This window comes from Pezoporus wallicus, unplaced genomic scaffold (assembly GCF_028554395.1).
Source record: "Pezoporus wallicus isolate ANWC-B61680 ecotype Strahan unplaced genomic scaffold, APGP_CSIRO_Pwel_v1 contig_7351, whole genome shotgun sequence".
Taxonomy (NCBI): domain Eukaryota; kingdom Metazoa; phylum Chordata; class Aves; order Psittaciformes; family Psittacidae; genus Pezoporus; species Pezoporus wallicus.
The window spans coordinates 689,651-705,391 of NW_026642420.1; the positions used below are offsets into that span (position 1 = coordinate 689,651).

General features: G+C 41.4%; 1 protein-coding gene across 1 annotated transcript; it reads right to left on the reverse strand.

Annotated features, from left to right (window-relative positions):
• Positions 1 to 221: 221 nt before the first annotated feature.
• Positions 222 to 13,453, reverse strand: SDAD1 (SDA1 domain containing 1). The gene is made up of 22 exons (XM_057429953.1): positions 13,351 to 13,453; positions 13,145 to 13,249; positions 12,722 to 12,820; positions 12,451 to 12,561; positions 11,757 to 11,828; positions 11,563 to 11,663; positions 10,917 to 10,974; positions 10,511 to 10,585; positions 10,142 to 10,243; positions 9,734 to 9,803; positions 8,889 to 8,992; positions 8,199 to 8,256; positions 7,552 to 7,610; positions 7,108 to 7,184; positions 6,261 to 6,358; positions 5,794 to 5,870; positions 5,348 to 5,480; positions 4,744 to 4,841; positions 4,092 to 4,285; positions 3,484 to 3,568; positions 2,943 to 3,104; positions 222 to 493 (listed from the first exon to the last, which is right to left on the reverse strand). Exons 1-22 carry the CDS (start codon positions 13,438 to 13,440, stop codon positions 443 to 445), a joined length of 2,079 nt encoding a protein of 692 aa, XP_057285936.1. The 5' UTR covers positions 13,441 to 13,453; the 3' UTR covers positions 222 to 442.
• Between the last annotated feature and the right edge of the window lie 2,288 nt (positions 13,454 to 15,741).

The following is a 15,741-nucleotide window of genomic DNA, read 5'->3' on the forward strand; positions in this document are numbered from 1 at the left end:
GTCCACAGAATCATGTCCCCAAGACAGGTGCACGCATTATATATACACACACATTATAGACTGAGACAGAATATTATTTTTTCTTCCAATTACCTATTCATGAATTGCTTAAAATAATTTTACCATGAGGTTTTACGTTTTCATACTTACACATACAAAACCAGGTGTAAGGAAATCATATTCAATAAAAGACAAGCGATAACAATCATTAAAATAAAAAAAATAAAAAATAAATCCTGTAAGGATTAAAGCCTCTTCCATCTGTCCTAGAGATGCAGTTCAAACAGCTTGAACATGTTCAGTTTAATTCGTAACAGACAGAGATAAATCATTAAGGCATTTGAGTCCCTTCATCCCTTTGCGGGGAGTGGTGGGTGGAAATAAACATTTCTAGGGCTGTTTCTTCAAGGGTGATGAAATATTCCTCTCCCTTACTGTTCTGTTACTTCAGCAGCCGTTTTCTCTTTTTCAGAAGTGCATCTCGAAGAGCCAGCTAAATAGAAAACAAGAGGGGAATATTCAGGTAAGGAGACAGCAACACTCACATCAACAGCCCTCTTTGATTTTTTCCACCCCAAAAAAACCACTAGCAGCTTATCAGCTAAAACTGGGAGCATAACTGACCAATGCTAACAGCCAAGGTGGTAGAAATGCTGTGGTTATTTAGCTAAAGTCAGTAGCACAATTCAAAAAAGAGTGGGGCTTAAAAAAAAGAAGTTTTGTACATCATTAGAAAACCCTAGATAATGAGGAAGACTAGATTAACATAAACTGTCCTTCTACTGACTCATGTTCAGTTAGATGAGATCAAGAAAAAAACTTCAGTTGAGCAGTAAGTAGGATTAAATGGCATTTTTTGAAAGAGTATTACAAAGCTTCTTTTCAAGGTGGGAAGGAGGGATGCTAGAAACCTCTACAAGTGCCATATGACTAGAGAGAGATTTGGTGTGTATTTCAGACATGTTTTTAGGGGTTCTAACACTATGCTACGGAATCACAGAATCATAGAATAGTTCGGGTTGGAAAGGACCTTAAGATCATCTAGTTCCAATCCCCCTGCCACGGGCAGGTACACCTCACACTAAACCATGTCACCCAAGGCTTCGTCCAACCTGGCCTTCAACACCGCCAGGGATGGAGCATTCACAACCTCCCTGGGCAACCCATTCCAGTGCCTCACCACCCTCAGAATAAAGAACTTCTTCCTTGTATCCAATCTATAGACAACAGTCTGTTTTATTCTACCACCAAAGTGGGAAGCAGAGCACAGTGTCCTATAACTGTAGTACTCTAATCCACTTTAAACAATTATTTCCATATCATGGCCCATACAACTGATGCTGTGGCCTAACTTTCTGTGAAAACAATGAAGTATTTATTCTTTCACCATTTGGCTTTTACATTTAAACTTGAAACATTAGGGGGAGTACTGAAACCATTCAAGATGGCTTTTTAGAAAAAGGGAGCCAAGCATAAAAAAAATCATTGTAACAGCAGTTTCCTCTAAGTGCCTGGATTGTTGGTTTGTGACTTTGTGTGTTTGAGAGCTGGGTGAACATGGTCAGCCTTATTTGTGGTAAGGCAGAATGATAGCAAATAAAAAGACTACAGGGGATATCAGTCCAAGTCTTCCTGTTTAACAGGAACACACAAGACGTTCTTTCTCTATTGAGTCTATAACCTGTTTCACACTTGCCACTCTTAAGGCAAGGAACTGCAGACAAATATACATTACCCTAATGATATGATCCTGGAAACAGAGGAGATTTTGTAAAAGAAGCATCTGAATGCACTCTAGCACGAGACAGAACAATACAAAAAAGTATCACCACACAACTGCATTATTCTAGAAGTTTTTCTTGGAACATGTTCAAAGAGTCCAAATGCGTAACACCCTATAAAGCCCTAGACTGGCCATCTGCCAGGTTAGATAAAAGGATTTTAAGGCATATTGTTGTTGTTAGCACTGACTTACTCTACCAAGGTGAAACACAGCAGGGCAAGGCAATATGCCTACACCAGTGCTCCAGCAACAGCTGCCACACACAGTTCAGGCCTGATGCCCAGTTGAGGGGCACCACAAGAGAAGGGGGCTCCCTGTCCACATGTCTCTCTTGGAAGCTGTGCTGTCCCATGTGCCTGGGGTTAGATAAGTCATCCCCTCAAGTTTCTGCCTTGCCTTTCCAATACCCCTCTAGCCACCCCTGGTATGGCTGCCTACAGAAACACACCATAACTGGACCGTCAAATAGACATTTGTATAGCCTTTCCCAAGGGCCACAGCCAAGCTTAGAGCTAAGGAAGCAGCAGAGAGCAGGGCTTCGCTAATGAGAGTGGCACATGGTGAAAATACTATGGCAAGCTAAACTGAAGCCTTTTTGGTTTTCCTAAACAGCTTCAGATAGATAGCAAGTAACATTTATGTCTGTGCTTTAAGTACATTTATGACAAGCTATTAGAGGACCTGAAAGCCAAGCCAGGCCAGGTCAGATGAGTCCAAAATATGGCAGTAACAGGAGAAAGGTCAAAGAAATAATAGAGTGAAGAAACATACTAAAAGCTTGTCCCAAAAAACACTCCTCCATATCAGGGAAGCTACTTCTATCACAGTATTATATTCAGGGTTCTAATATGATCTTCAATTTACATAAGGGAAAACAAACCATATCACATCCTTCCTAACCTACACCTGACTTGGCAACCGGGCTTAGTTCTCAATGCATATTGAAGCAGAGACTGACAAAAGGATTCTTCACTACGACCATCTCTGAATTACCTCCTCATGACAGGGTTCACAAGAAGCCATCTCACCCAAAGGCCTTTCCAGCAATTAAACCATCAAAATCAGCAGCAATGACTGAGGGCACAGGATAGACAGCACTTTGCCTGCATTTTAAGTTTACTCTCAGAATGGCCCATCTATTTTCAACATTAAACATTACCTGTTTTTCCCTGAAAGACCGCTTGGTTTTTGTCCGGACACTATGGCTATATCTCATCATCATGAAGTTCTTGTGTTTTTGCTTTTCTTTGTTGGAAGAGCTGGCAAATGGGTTAATTCTTGTTTTCTTTTTCACAAATTCTTTTCTGTCTGTTTTTCCAGCCTAAAATAGACAACATAATTTAACATAATTTTTCATTCCATACAGTTAACATCATCTACTAAGGCGAGAGGTTCTATGGCAGTAACAGTAAATGGAGGTTGAGTATGACTTCGTCGTGCATTTTTCCATGCTGACTGTATTTAAGTCACAGTGAAATTTGGGTGTGTCTATTTTCATTGTCACTTCTAACCAGCAAGAGGCTGTTTATTTGTTACAGCCAAGATACAACAGAAAAAAAACTATACATTTCTCAGAACACAGACGGCAGGTGGACACCTCTCTTACAGATGCTCTCCACCACCTCCTCCTTCTACAGGAGACAAACACAAACCTAGATCTAGAGAGACAAAGGACATGAAATCTCCTGTTAGATCCTCACCTTTGCAGTTGCCAGCCTGGTCTCCTTGTCTGATTTAGGCTTCTTGTGCAGATGTTCAATATCTCTGAGTGAAAGCAGCTCTCCCCTGCACACACACACAAAAACCCAACAGAAGGCCATCACAAACAAAACTTCACCTGGCATGGACAGCAAGATGCCCTCTTGAACCTTTGTCTCACGCTCAGCTCTTACATAATTGTCCTTCCACAAACTTTCACACAAACACTTCTTGTTCTCAGTCTAATCCTCATGCTTGGGACAACCCTTACATAAGTCTCATTCCTGTTTTCAAGTCCTGCTTTACACATAAAGTTTATGCACTCTGGAAATACAGTCATGCAACTACTCCTATAAAATCCCCTCCCACCCATTGGTCTGAACAAGCAAAACAGACTCATGGTTTCCAACAGCCCCTCTTGTCTTCTCTCCCAGATATAAACAAATCTTCCAGCTAAGATCTGTTCTAAGCTGTGTGGCTCTTTGCCTTGTGTCACCAGGAGATATTGACCCACAGCAGAGCTCCATGCCCTGCTGCAGTTAAAAGCTGTATCACCAGATTATAAGTGATAGAGGGAAGAGAAAGAACTCATCAGTAGTCCATATCCCACCTGCCCTCCTCCTCTTCTTCATCTATTTCAATGTATTTCCTCTTTGCAGCTTTGCCAGGTGCAGAATTCACTTCTTTGGAAAGCTGGGCAAGACGTATTTTGTGGAACTCTTCTTGAGTGAGCAGCCTGCTTGTACTGACTGCTGCAGCTTTGGCTTTTCGTTCATCTATGGGCATGCTTTTCACCTTCTCTACCTTTTCAAAGAAGTACAAAACATGAATCATCCAGAGCTTTGCAAACCATTGTTATGCCCAATCCATGGCCTCTGCCTCCCAAATACTTATGTAGGAGCAATATTGTTGGGAAATGCTACAACCAGCTATAAGGTTTCTTTATAGTCTTATACCCAACATGTAGCACTGGAATAAAGATCCACCCCACATTCCAGAGTGAGTAAAAGAACCTCATGTAAGTATCACGGCTCTGAAGGAGTTTAGCCCTGGGACAGAGTTTCCAGCCTCTCTCCCTTACCTAACAACATGGGTACTTCTGCACAAGAGCTGAAGGGGACTTCAACCCCACTGATCCTGGTCAAGCTACTCCACAGCCCTGCATAGTTATTTGTGAGCAGCTGCGTCAAGGTGCAGAGCAAGAGAATCTGGTCTGATATTACCAAGATATATATTTGGGGTAGAAGACACATAGAACTCACTACTTCTTTTTGCTCCCCATCTGAAGAGTGATGCACATCAATCCATTCTCCATCTTCATTATCTTCTTCCTCACTCAGACTAGCACTTTCCCATCCATCTGCTCAGGGGAAGAAGCACAGAGAGCTGTTAATACAGATTCTGCTTAACTGCTTGAATTGGAAATAATTTAAGCTTGGATTGCCAAATACTACTTCAAAGTTCATTTCCAGTGTTTCATAATACACAAAAACTTTCCTCTAGGAAGAGAAGCTTAACGCCTGAAGTTTCACAGGTGTAAAACATCTGTCCCTCTGCTTTTCCGTCCTTCAGTATCTATCATAACAAGCAACACAGAGTATCAAACTTCACTGGGTAAACTGCACTTATTCGAGGATAGTATGAGTGCTTCTTCTTGGACAGACACAGACATGCCCATGGCAGGGGGGCTGGAACTAGATGATCTTTAAGGTCCCTTCCAATCCAAACCATTCTGTGATTCTATATGCAAGCCATACAGCATGTGACAGCAGCAGATAAAGTCAACACACACCAAGTTTTATGTCCAAATAAAATCTTAGTGATAACAATGCTCACTATAGAAGTAGTAAAGAAAAAAAGACCAACCTTCCTCGTGGGTTCCTCCCTTTTCCTGTTGACTCTCAACATCCAGTACTTCTGCTCCTGGAATATAATCTTTGGCATCCAGTTCTCCGTATTCATGGATCCTGGCTTCCAATGAAGCCTCAGTAGGTTTACCCTACAAGTTAACAAAACACATGTTAAACAGGCTAATATTTTAATGTCCACACATATATCAAAAAGTCTGGGGAGGAAGGTGCAAAAGAAATTCTACCTGATAAACTAAGACAAGATCTTTAGTTACTAGGAAGTTGAATGAATTCTAGGAAGATGGTCAGGCTTCTGTAACACGAGTTACAGGCTTCTGTCCATGAGTTTGATAAATCTGAACTAACGGAATCTTGAAATAAGTTGACACCAAGTCAGAAAGGCAGGGGAATAACATGAGCCTATGTTCATGGCTAGTGGAATGCACATAAAATAACACTTACCCTGAATTTCTTCTGCAGCATCTCTGGATTTAGGGAACGGAACAGGTGTATCAGACATCTTGCAGACATCATCACATCTATCCAGAAAATAGGGAATCAGGATTAAATACAGAAAAGCAGACTTCTGAGCTGAAAGCCGCTCATGCCTCCTCTGAAGTTATAAACTCCCTCTAATTTCACCAGTGCAGGATCCAGCTCTTCCTTAGGACTAAATCTTTATTAACAAGCTGTTTCCCTTCTTTGGCTTTGTCACTTAGTTACCCTGGCACAACTACCCTTGATTATTTTATCTCCTACATTTATACACATAAAATACAGAGAAATGCAATTAACATAGAAAACTGTACCTCTCAGCCCACCAAAAAAATAAAAAAAATTAAGACATCACTATTGTGAAGGCTGTACCTATGGAGAACCAGTTGATACAGGAAAAGAGTTTTTAAATCATATCCAAGTAAAACACTCACTTTTATTTTTGTGAGTCTTGTACTGAACGAGGTCTTGGAGCAGATCTTCAGTCATGGCCAATGGACATCTTGCAGTGATTTCTTTTATTGCATTGATTCTGAAAAATGGCAAGTGATTTATTTTGTCAACACCACAGTTGGGAGAGGCTCCCACTGGCCACCAAACAGACCGAGTGATCTGGAACTTGAAAAACCTTATACAGCATTTATACAAAAGCGTAAGAGAACAGGACAAGGAGCTCTGTGCCACAGTTCTCCAAAACCACCCATCTTTGGCCCCTACTCTACTCTCCAGCCATTGACTAGAAGGTCAGAGAGGTTATTTCTTTCTAGAAAGTATGTAACAGTTTCACTAACAGCAACATTTACACTTGTCAGTAGTGACATTTGATCCACAGAACAAAATTCAGAATCCTGAACTAGGACACTAGCCACTCACTGAGTATATACCACTATATGTGTGTGTATACATATATCTATAATATATATAGGTATATACCAATATATTGATTCACAGACAAAAGCTCTGCCCCCAAAGTAGAAATAACAGTATCCAGGAAACAAGAAAAATAGAAGATCAAACCAGAAAGCAGAAAACCCACACCATCATAAAATCCAGAAAAGTTAAGCCACAGCAAGCCCAGAAACCCATCATTCTGAGGAATTTAAACCACTGCCAACAAGAACAATAAGGGAAGTTTCTGCTGAGAGACTGTCCTAACTTATTTTTAATCAAGCAGGTTCTGTAAAGAGTAGTACAAATGACAGGAAAAAGTTGCAGGTCATTCAAAAAATAAATATTTGTCTACATTCAGAGTTTTACAGGTTTTTACTATTCTGTACCTACCCTACAGTCATGACCTCCCCAGAATTCTTGTCAGTAACAAAGTTGTTGGCAATGGTCATTAGCACTGACTGGATAATCTAAAAATAAGAAAAAAAAAGGTTAAATTAACAATGCATATTTAATATATAATCATTTTGCCAATTTTATTAACACACAACAGAACATCTTCACAGAAAGAGCACAGGACTTGTCTAGAAAATATTTGCAGGTTCTAGTGACAAGTTCCCTCTTGCAGAAATGAAGGCATAAGACATGGGTTTGGGTCTTCTTCCCTTTTATAGAAAAAAATCCCTTGGAACTTGCTGAAGTAGCCAAAATTACAGTAAGCTTTTAAAGACTAAGGATCTGACCAGATTCCCTTTTACCCCTCCCCATGAATGCACTCAGTTCCATTCTGGTCTGCTGTCCTTTTTTAACATCACCAAGCACATGCGGAGTACTGACCTCAGGCGGTACTAGCTGATGTGAAGCCTGTGCAGCAAACAGAAGAATCTTTGTCACTTCTGGAAGAAAAGAGGGAAGAAGATGCCAAATGTATATTGCTGCAGCTCACCCTGGCTAATAGAGGCATCCACCAAAACAGCCAACTCAGACCACTCAGCCTAAGTCTCAAAGCCATTTCAGCCTGAAGATACTCAGGATAACTATTTCTCCTTTCCCACCAAGGGAACTCACCTGGTCTCCACCCCAGCAGCACTGCAAGCCCTTAATAGCCAATTAAGACACACAGAAATGCTCTACAGCTCCAGTGAAAAACTCTAGTAAAACAAAGCAGCAAAAGGCAGTCAAGCTTTGCTAACTAGTCAAGGTTTGCAAGGAACCAGGGACTCAATAGATGCACTTTATTCCATTGCTTAAGTTTCTCAAACACTCACAGTCAGGAGCAGAGTGCACACAGCTTCCATAAAAGTCCAAAGTTCTTTGCACTTCTGGCAGTCATAGCCTTTTACTTCCTTCATCCAAAACTCTGTGGAGTATTCGTACTTCCTACTAACCTGCTGCTGCCTATTTGTTTACAGTACTGCTTCTAAGAAGTCACTGTACATGTGAGATGAATGGACCAGCAGCATTATCTATTGGTAGCTACTTACCTCTCTGATGGGGCTGTAGAAATCTCTGAACAAAGGGGTAGAAGTTAAAAATAAAAAGCTGCAAGAAAGATGTAACAGGTTAGCTTCTTGTCTCCTAGTTTGAGATCACCTTCCTAAGCCGGTATGCTGTGAAACAACCCAGCATGCTCCCCAAATGCCTCTGATTTTATTGCATGGTGCATTCTAACATCCCGAGTTTGATAAACATGGAGATGAGGAAGAGACTTACACAAAGGAAACTGAAGGCTCAATCCCAAACTCTGTGAAATCCAGAGCAGCTCTTGTTAGCCTATGCATAATTCAAACTAGGGCACTCTGCTGCACAACCCTACAGTGTACCAGTTTGCCTCAGGGACACAATCTTCTCTCTCAAAACAGAAAGACTCCAGTAACGTCACTGACACTTCGGTTGTACCTCAGAGTGCTGTACATGAGCAAAGACATGCTCTCCTGTATTTGTTAGGGACAACTCAGCTATTTCAGACCAACAAGCTTTCTGTAACAGAGGTCACTTAGTCCCACACAAGTCCATCCCACTGCATCCTTCCATGAGGCCCATTGGCAACATCTGCACTTTTCAACATACAGGAAAATTAAGCCTCATACTCCAGAGGCACAAAGCCAGAGCATGCCACCACCCAAACCAGGCTGGCTACCATCAGACCATTGTAATAGTAACAGAGTATCTACCTCGTGTATTCCAACTAGCCTAGATATTAGGTCCATGAACATCATCTTCACTTCAAATCGTTCCTTAGAGCTCTCCAGCTGCTTCAGCAATTTCTCTGCAAAGTCTAGAAGAAGGAATAACAGATTTGTGGTAGACTTAAAAAGCATAAGGCAGAAATCAGCCAGGATTAGCCTTTAATAAAGGCTGTCAGTTCCATTTGGGTTTTTAAGCCCCAGTGCCCTCACACACAAGAAATTAAAGGTGGCCAGAGTACTTCTCCCAGTGGAGAAGTTCTTCTCATATGCCTAAAAGGTCCAAAAATGTGCACAAGTTCAGCAGAAGAAAACTAGCAGAAGTTCCACAGCATCATAAGCATAGGGTCAGTATTTAAAGCTAGGGGGGTTTAGATATATTTTGGGTTCATCTGAAAAACAAAATCCCTAGAAGTTCACTAGGTGAGCCTAAGACCAGGTCAAGGACTATTAGACAAACAGACTAGAAGAAGAGATACACTTCTGAAGGGGGTAAGCCAAGGAAGCTGTAGTAAACTACTCTCCAATCACCAATTTATGGGCTTCAAACATAGAACAAAGAGGTGGAGAGCCGCATCCTGATCTGTAACAACCCCAAGCAGATGATGTAATATTGTTCCTTCCTTGTCTGACTATCTACAAGTGTTGCACTACAACAAGCAGAAGACATTCTCTTCAAGTGGTACGAAGTTCTAGGATAAAGCAAACAGCAACTATCACGTTTTCACATTTGTGTCTACTTGTCACTCACTGTCCTTGCTGACTTGTGTCCAAGCTACAGAGTCCAGGATTAAGACTGATCTTGAAAATGACAATACACAATGCAGGTTTACCTTGGGGATCATGAATCAAGTGAATAGCAGAGAAGTTGAACACCTCTGGCTTGCTCTTCTTTTTCTGTTTCTGCATACAAAGAGAGACACACATTTTTTTCTTTCCACCTGACCTAAGAGGCAACAGGAACTATATTAAAGAGTTATATTAAGACACCACACACTTGATAAAGTAGGGGACCACACAAAGGGTACCCAGAGCAGAAATAATCCACAACTTGGATTTTAAGGCTGTTTCAAAACAGCTGTCTTCCAGGTAAGCACAGCATATGCCTGGCCAGTGGACACTAGAACACTTAAAGACCTTTACCTAGAAGAAATGACAGAAGGTAGCTAAGTCAACAGGGACAACAAGGTCTCTGAACTTGAAGGACTAAGCTAAAATACTGCAAAGCAGGCACACCTCACCTTGAGAACCTTCATCGCTTTCTCCAGTTTCTTCTTGCGCTTGGTGGTTTTCTTGTTGGTTGCATAGCGCATCATCAGATCTCTGGCCGTGGGAAGATCATCCTTGAGAAAGAATGCAAGGAAAACACAACTTAGGAAAGCAAAGGATTGCTTAGGATTAGTCTTCAGACACACAGCAAAGGCATCCTGCTGTAAGCTGGGGCCAGCTGTCAGAAACACTGAACTTTTTTGTGAAGCACAGAAACATCTAGAGGAAACAAGACAGAAAACTGACAAAGCAGACACACTGACAGAGCCAGGGTTACTAGGATGACAGGCCTATGATGAGTTTGAAGAACACAGAGGAAGAGATTTAATCACAACACCCACCTCAGATTCTGAGTCACTGTCTTGTTTCTCATCTTCATCTTTCCCCAGAAAGAACTTCAAAGCAGCAACTAACACCTGAAAAGCAAAGTAAGTTTATGTAGGACAGGACAAACTGACAAGAGTATTTCAAATACCCCTACATCTACATCTGAGGTTATACCAAGACTCCCCTAATTTTTTATAGGCATGGATATGAACAGAAAGCAAAACAAATCAGAGTAACCCAGGGTGGTTTACTGAGAGTCAACTTTTGCTGACCAGTTACCACCTCTTCCCACAACACAAGTGGTATTTGAAAATAAAACAAAGACCAATCATCAGTGAAGCTTGTTAGCAATTACAAAATAAATTGCATCTGCAGGAAAAATTGTAACATCCAATTTCATCAAGTGATTTCTGTTCTCACCTTTGTCACTTTTGAAAAGCAGGCAGTTGTGATGACATTGACTGTTTTGGCATCATTCCTGGTATAAAATAAAACATCACCTTTCACTTTAAGTTTGGCAACTTCAAGTTATTCCCAGAAAAACTCCCATGTGACTCCTAACAAGCAGGAATCTCCCTTAGAATCAAACCTTTCAATGTTCCAACTAGATTTGCAAAGTAGTACAGCTTCACAAAACCAAACCAAACCTCAAAGCACCCATTTGATCAGTCATCTAGAATGAATTTACATACCTAACAAGAAAAACACACAAAAATTCCTCTTCCCACTGTACCTCACAAGCTGTATCCTGATATTAGCAGCTTTTATGTGCAAGAGCCCCAAGAAGTCAGCTGCACACAGCTTCAGTTTCAGATGCAATACACACAATTTACATACCATTTTCAACTAAAATATCAAGTATTCCACCTGACTAACACCAAGACTTCACTCAAGAGTGTTTCTTCCCATCTAAACCCCATTCCACATAATACAGCCCCTCTGGAACGAACAAAAATATAGCGAAGTCACTGTCCCTTTCATTACATTTTGCATTACATGATGCAAGTGATGTCAGAGCGGTTGCGTATGCTAAACCAGGGAATCAATACGAGCCTGCCAAGCCTACCAAATATTCCTTCTGTAAAGCTCAATCATCACATCCAGAGATATCTTGGCAGCAGTGGGGTTGCTGTCTCTCAACATGGTGTACATGAAGTTCTGCAGAGTCTAAGAAACAAGTTTGGAAACAATTTATTGCTACAAGTCTTTCACAGTATCAAGAGATTCAACTGAACTACGTTTGAAAACCAAAACACTCACTGTGTTTACTTTGTTGTTTTTGTGTTTAGCATTGACATTCTTGATGTCCGACACAATGTGAGTATATAAAGTCTGTGAAGAGAGAGACTCAAGTTAAGGTTTAAGTTAACAGATGGAAAAACTACAAGAAGTTATCCTGTCAAGTCTCACATATGCTTTATTTTCATGTATTTGAAAAGCATACTTACACTAAGGCAGGAAAATGAACCCCATGAAGTATTACTTAAAAATTCCCAACTCCTACTCCACTCAGGCATGTTCCAGTGGCCAGTTTAACAATTCTGGTGGCAAAAAGCAAGTATTGCCACTTCTGTGGCAAAAACCACCCCAAAATACAGCTTTAACCAGCAGCTAGTGTGGTTTTAGTTGTTTTCCTCCAAAGTCCTCACAAAGAATTCAGCAAGGCCTACTCTGACAGCGGCCTCTTTAGGCTTTTCACCTGCAGCCACATCCAGGCCGCTCCATTCCAAACACAGAACCTGGTAAAGATATTTACAGCTGCACATCCCATTGTTAACCCAACACACAGCTTGAGTTTGCCTCTGTCAACTACTGAACAAGCAGAACTAACTTCAACTTTCCTATTTTATTATCAAGAACAGGAGAAGAGCTGCCTGCCAGTGCTCTGTGACTTTCAGCAAGTCAGGCAAATCCCAGTGGAAATCAAGATTTTTTTTTTTTAAGCACAGCTTACCTTTCGTAGAAGCTTATCATGACATCGTAGCAGTTGGAAGAAGAGCTCCAGCAAACTCGTTGGGTTTATTAAATTCTTGTTTCTTAACAAAATCAAAGCCTTACAGAATGTCTGTAAGAGAAACAGGGATTCGGATCCAGAGCTTCATAATACTCACCAGTTTCCATTTTTCTTAAAAAATTAAAAAGTGAACTGTAAGCTCTTGGCTCACATCTAAAGGGCATATTTTAGCCACAGAAGGACTCAAAACACCTTTCAGTGTAAGTCTTACCATACGCAAGTCCACATCCAGGACTGTGTGGTGGTAGGACAACAGCTCCTTCAGCTGTTGAGGAAAACTGGCCATGTGCTCTGGGTAGCAGTGGGCAACCTGCATGGAGACAGGTCGTTACCATCCTATCATAACCTTTTAATACACACAAAACTAAGTTCATAATGCACAGATATAAGAGGTACAATGCAAATAAAAAATTGCTTTCAAAAACTTGTACCAAGTGCTCAAGCACAAGACCTATGTTGCTGGGAACACACAACACTGCTGGAGGAACCTCAGTCAAGGCACAGTTTTACAGCAGCTCTGGCAACATTAACAGCCAAACCTGCCACAGCCACCACGCTAAGGGCAAAGGCTCTGCGGCTGGTGGAGGGCTCCAGGCCGGCGTCACGGCGGCCCTTCAGAGGTGCAGCGGCTTACCTGTGCCAGGAACATGACCAACTCGGCCAGCTCCTTGCTAGGCTTGTCCGGTTGGAAGGTGAAGATCTCCACATGGGACTGGTAGTGGTGGTACTGCTGGAGGAACTGAGCACACACAACAGGGCCGTCAGCTGCTGAGCGGTGCAAGCAACACTTGACACCCCCAGCCCTACATCCCACCCCAGCCCCCCCGCTCGGCCCCGCACCTCCTCGGTGTAGGAGGTCGGGTCGCGCTTGATGAGGTTCTGCAGCTGCGGCAGGTTGCTGGGCAGCTTGTTCCCCTGCCGGCCCGACATGCTGGCAACGCCGCGCCCGGCCCAGCCCGGCCGCAAACACGTGGGATATCAACTGCGCGTCGCCATCTTAGCCCGCCCCTTCCAACCGGCGCCGCCGAGGGACAAACTTTATCGAGCAGTACATCCTTCCCGCAGTGCCCCGTTATTTGAAGTACGTCCCTGCCCGGCAGCGGCCCTACGCTCGTCTCGGCTGGATGACGTAGCTTCATCTGGTGCGTAAAGTCAGCTTTTGAGTGTTAAGTGCTACCAGTTAGTGCAGCAACACTGCCGTGGAGCTAGGTCTGGCCCTTAACTGTTAAGGAATGTAGATATGGTAGCAGAGTGGGTAGGTTTTTATTCACACTGTGATTTCCAGCTGGGGTGCCCAAGGGGCTTGCAGCCTTGAGATCATCTTCAGGACATAAAGTGAGCTCTTCAAGTCAGACCAAGACCAAGAAGAGAGCTTTAAAAAAAGAGCCTTACCATTGATAAGTACAGCCCTTATGAGGCAGGGGAATTGAGGACAGATTGGGTGGTACAGGAGAACGGTACGTTTAGATTTTTAGTAGCTGTAGATACAAAGCTCCTCAGAGGTGACACTCCTTCCACCTCCCATTTTCCAGACAATGTCACAACACATTTCAGATGAGTGTATAGCAGTGGTGAGCATTAAACGTGAACACTCAACAAGGATAACAAGAAACTTAGAAAGTTCTTTCTAATTCAGTTGTCTTATTAATTTATCTCTAAAACAAGGCAATAGAATGCTTACCTCTTACTTTGTATAGCTTTTATTCCCTTTAGGTAACTGATTATTTACACTGTAGAACAGATTTACATTATTATTTTACAGAGCATAGTTGTCTTATATATCAACATAAAATTAAGGATTAAACATGGCATTGTTACAGGTCCAAAGTTATTATTACTTCTCATTTCAAGTGAGACAAGGCTTTTCCCACTAAAAGACTATTATTATGACAGTAAGAAAGTCACAGCCAGCTATAACCACTTGAGCACATTCACTGCCTGCCTGCCTGTAACAACCTGAAAATATTGGTTCAGATTAGTTCTGGCTTTCCCCAAACCCTTAAAACAATTGGGTTCCTGCATAAGAAGCACATCCAGGCACAGCGCCTGCTGAGATGTGCTCTAGCTGTCAGACGCTGCCAATGCTGCAGGTACTGAAAATCAAGTACAGTTTCACAATTTGAACAGGAAGCTGTGCAAAGCTGATGGACCACTTCCTACTGGCAGGGACACTGTAGACTTCTAACTGAGGTCTAACACATCTCCTGGTCACTCACTCAGCAAGTCTGGGACAGGGGGAATATATATATATATATATACACACCCATATACATTTAAAGCTTCCTTTTCAGGGTCACATGTGACTTCTTTTCAGGGAAATACACACATTTTCACTCACTTCAAGTACAGACACCTGCAAGAGCACAGCTTAAGCCTGATGGGCTGGATACCACCATTGATGGTTGGCATTAGAACCTAAAGATGAAGGAATTTAGTTATTTAAAGAATAAAGAAAAAAACATCTGCCTTCTGTCACCTGCTGTGCTTTCTAAACTAAATAGAGCTCATTTTAAAACATAAGCCAGAACAATAGGGCTAAGAAAAAAGAATTAGTATTTCACATAATGATCTTTAAATTGATTAATTTAATCAGCATCTTGGCATGCTTAGTTTCTGCTTTCAGGCATCTCTGCTCTATTGAAGACTTCAGCATAGTATTCAAAGAAACAGAAGTAGTATTTCATGTGATTGTGAGCTTTCACTCAGTACCCTTCAGTCATGTATTATCACAAACTAGTTTTGGTAAAGAGAATGTAGAACTATACAGCTGTTACTTAAACTGAATCAGAAAAGCAGATCAGTTTAAGAGTAAACTGATCTAATACAGCAATCAATTATGAACTTGATGAAATATAACACTTTAATCAGCTTTGAAGACTAGTAATTTTGGAAGCAACCATGTTAGAAACAAACTTTACTCACACCATTGAAAATATCCATAGCAATCTACTGGATTTTTTTCCTAGTAGGTTGGTAAAAACAACATTATAGCTTTTGCTTCTACAGAAATTAAAGATTTTGTTTAAGGTTAGAAAAAGTCTAAAGACTGAACTATTTTTTTTTACTTAAAACCCAGTGAATAGAGTAAGCATAACTATCATACAGCTTGTTTAATAAAATTATTATTTGCATCTTAACTACTGCAAATAAGAAAACACTTAGCGTAAAAGTTTTTATAGCCTTTTCAGTAAAAATTAACTTCGTAGCCTTTTAAAAAGATTCTAATTTCTT

Excerpts from the sequence above, each read along its gene's own strand:
- SDAD1 (XM_057429953.1), bottom strand. The coding sequence starts at position 13,440 with ATGTCGGGCCGGCAGGGGAACAAGCTGCCCAGCAACCTGCCGCAGCTG. Across the intron at positions 10,244-10,510 it reads ACAGTGACTCAGAATCTGAG|GATGATCTTCCCACGGCCAG; the intron begins GTGGGTGTTGTG and ends TTCTTTCTCAAG. Across the intron at positions 8,257-8,888 it reads GGCTAGTTGGAATACACGAG|CTTTTTATTTTTAACTTCTA; the intron begins GTAGATACTCTG and ends TCTTTCTTGCAG.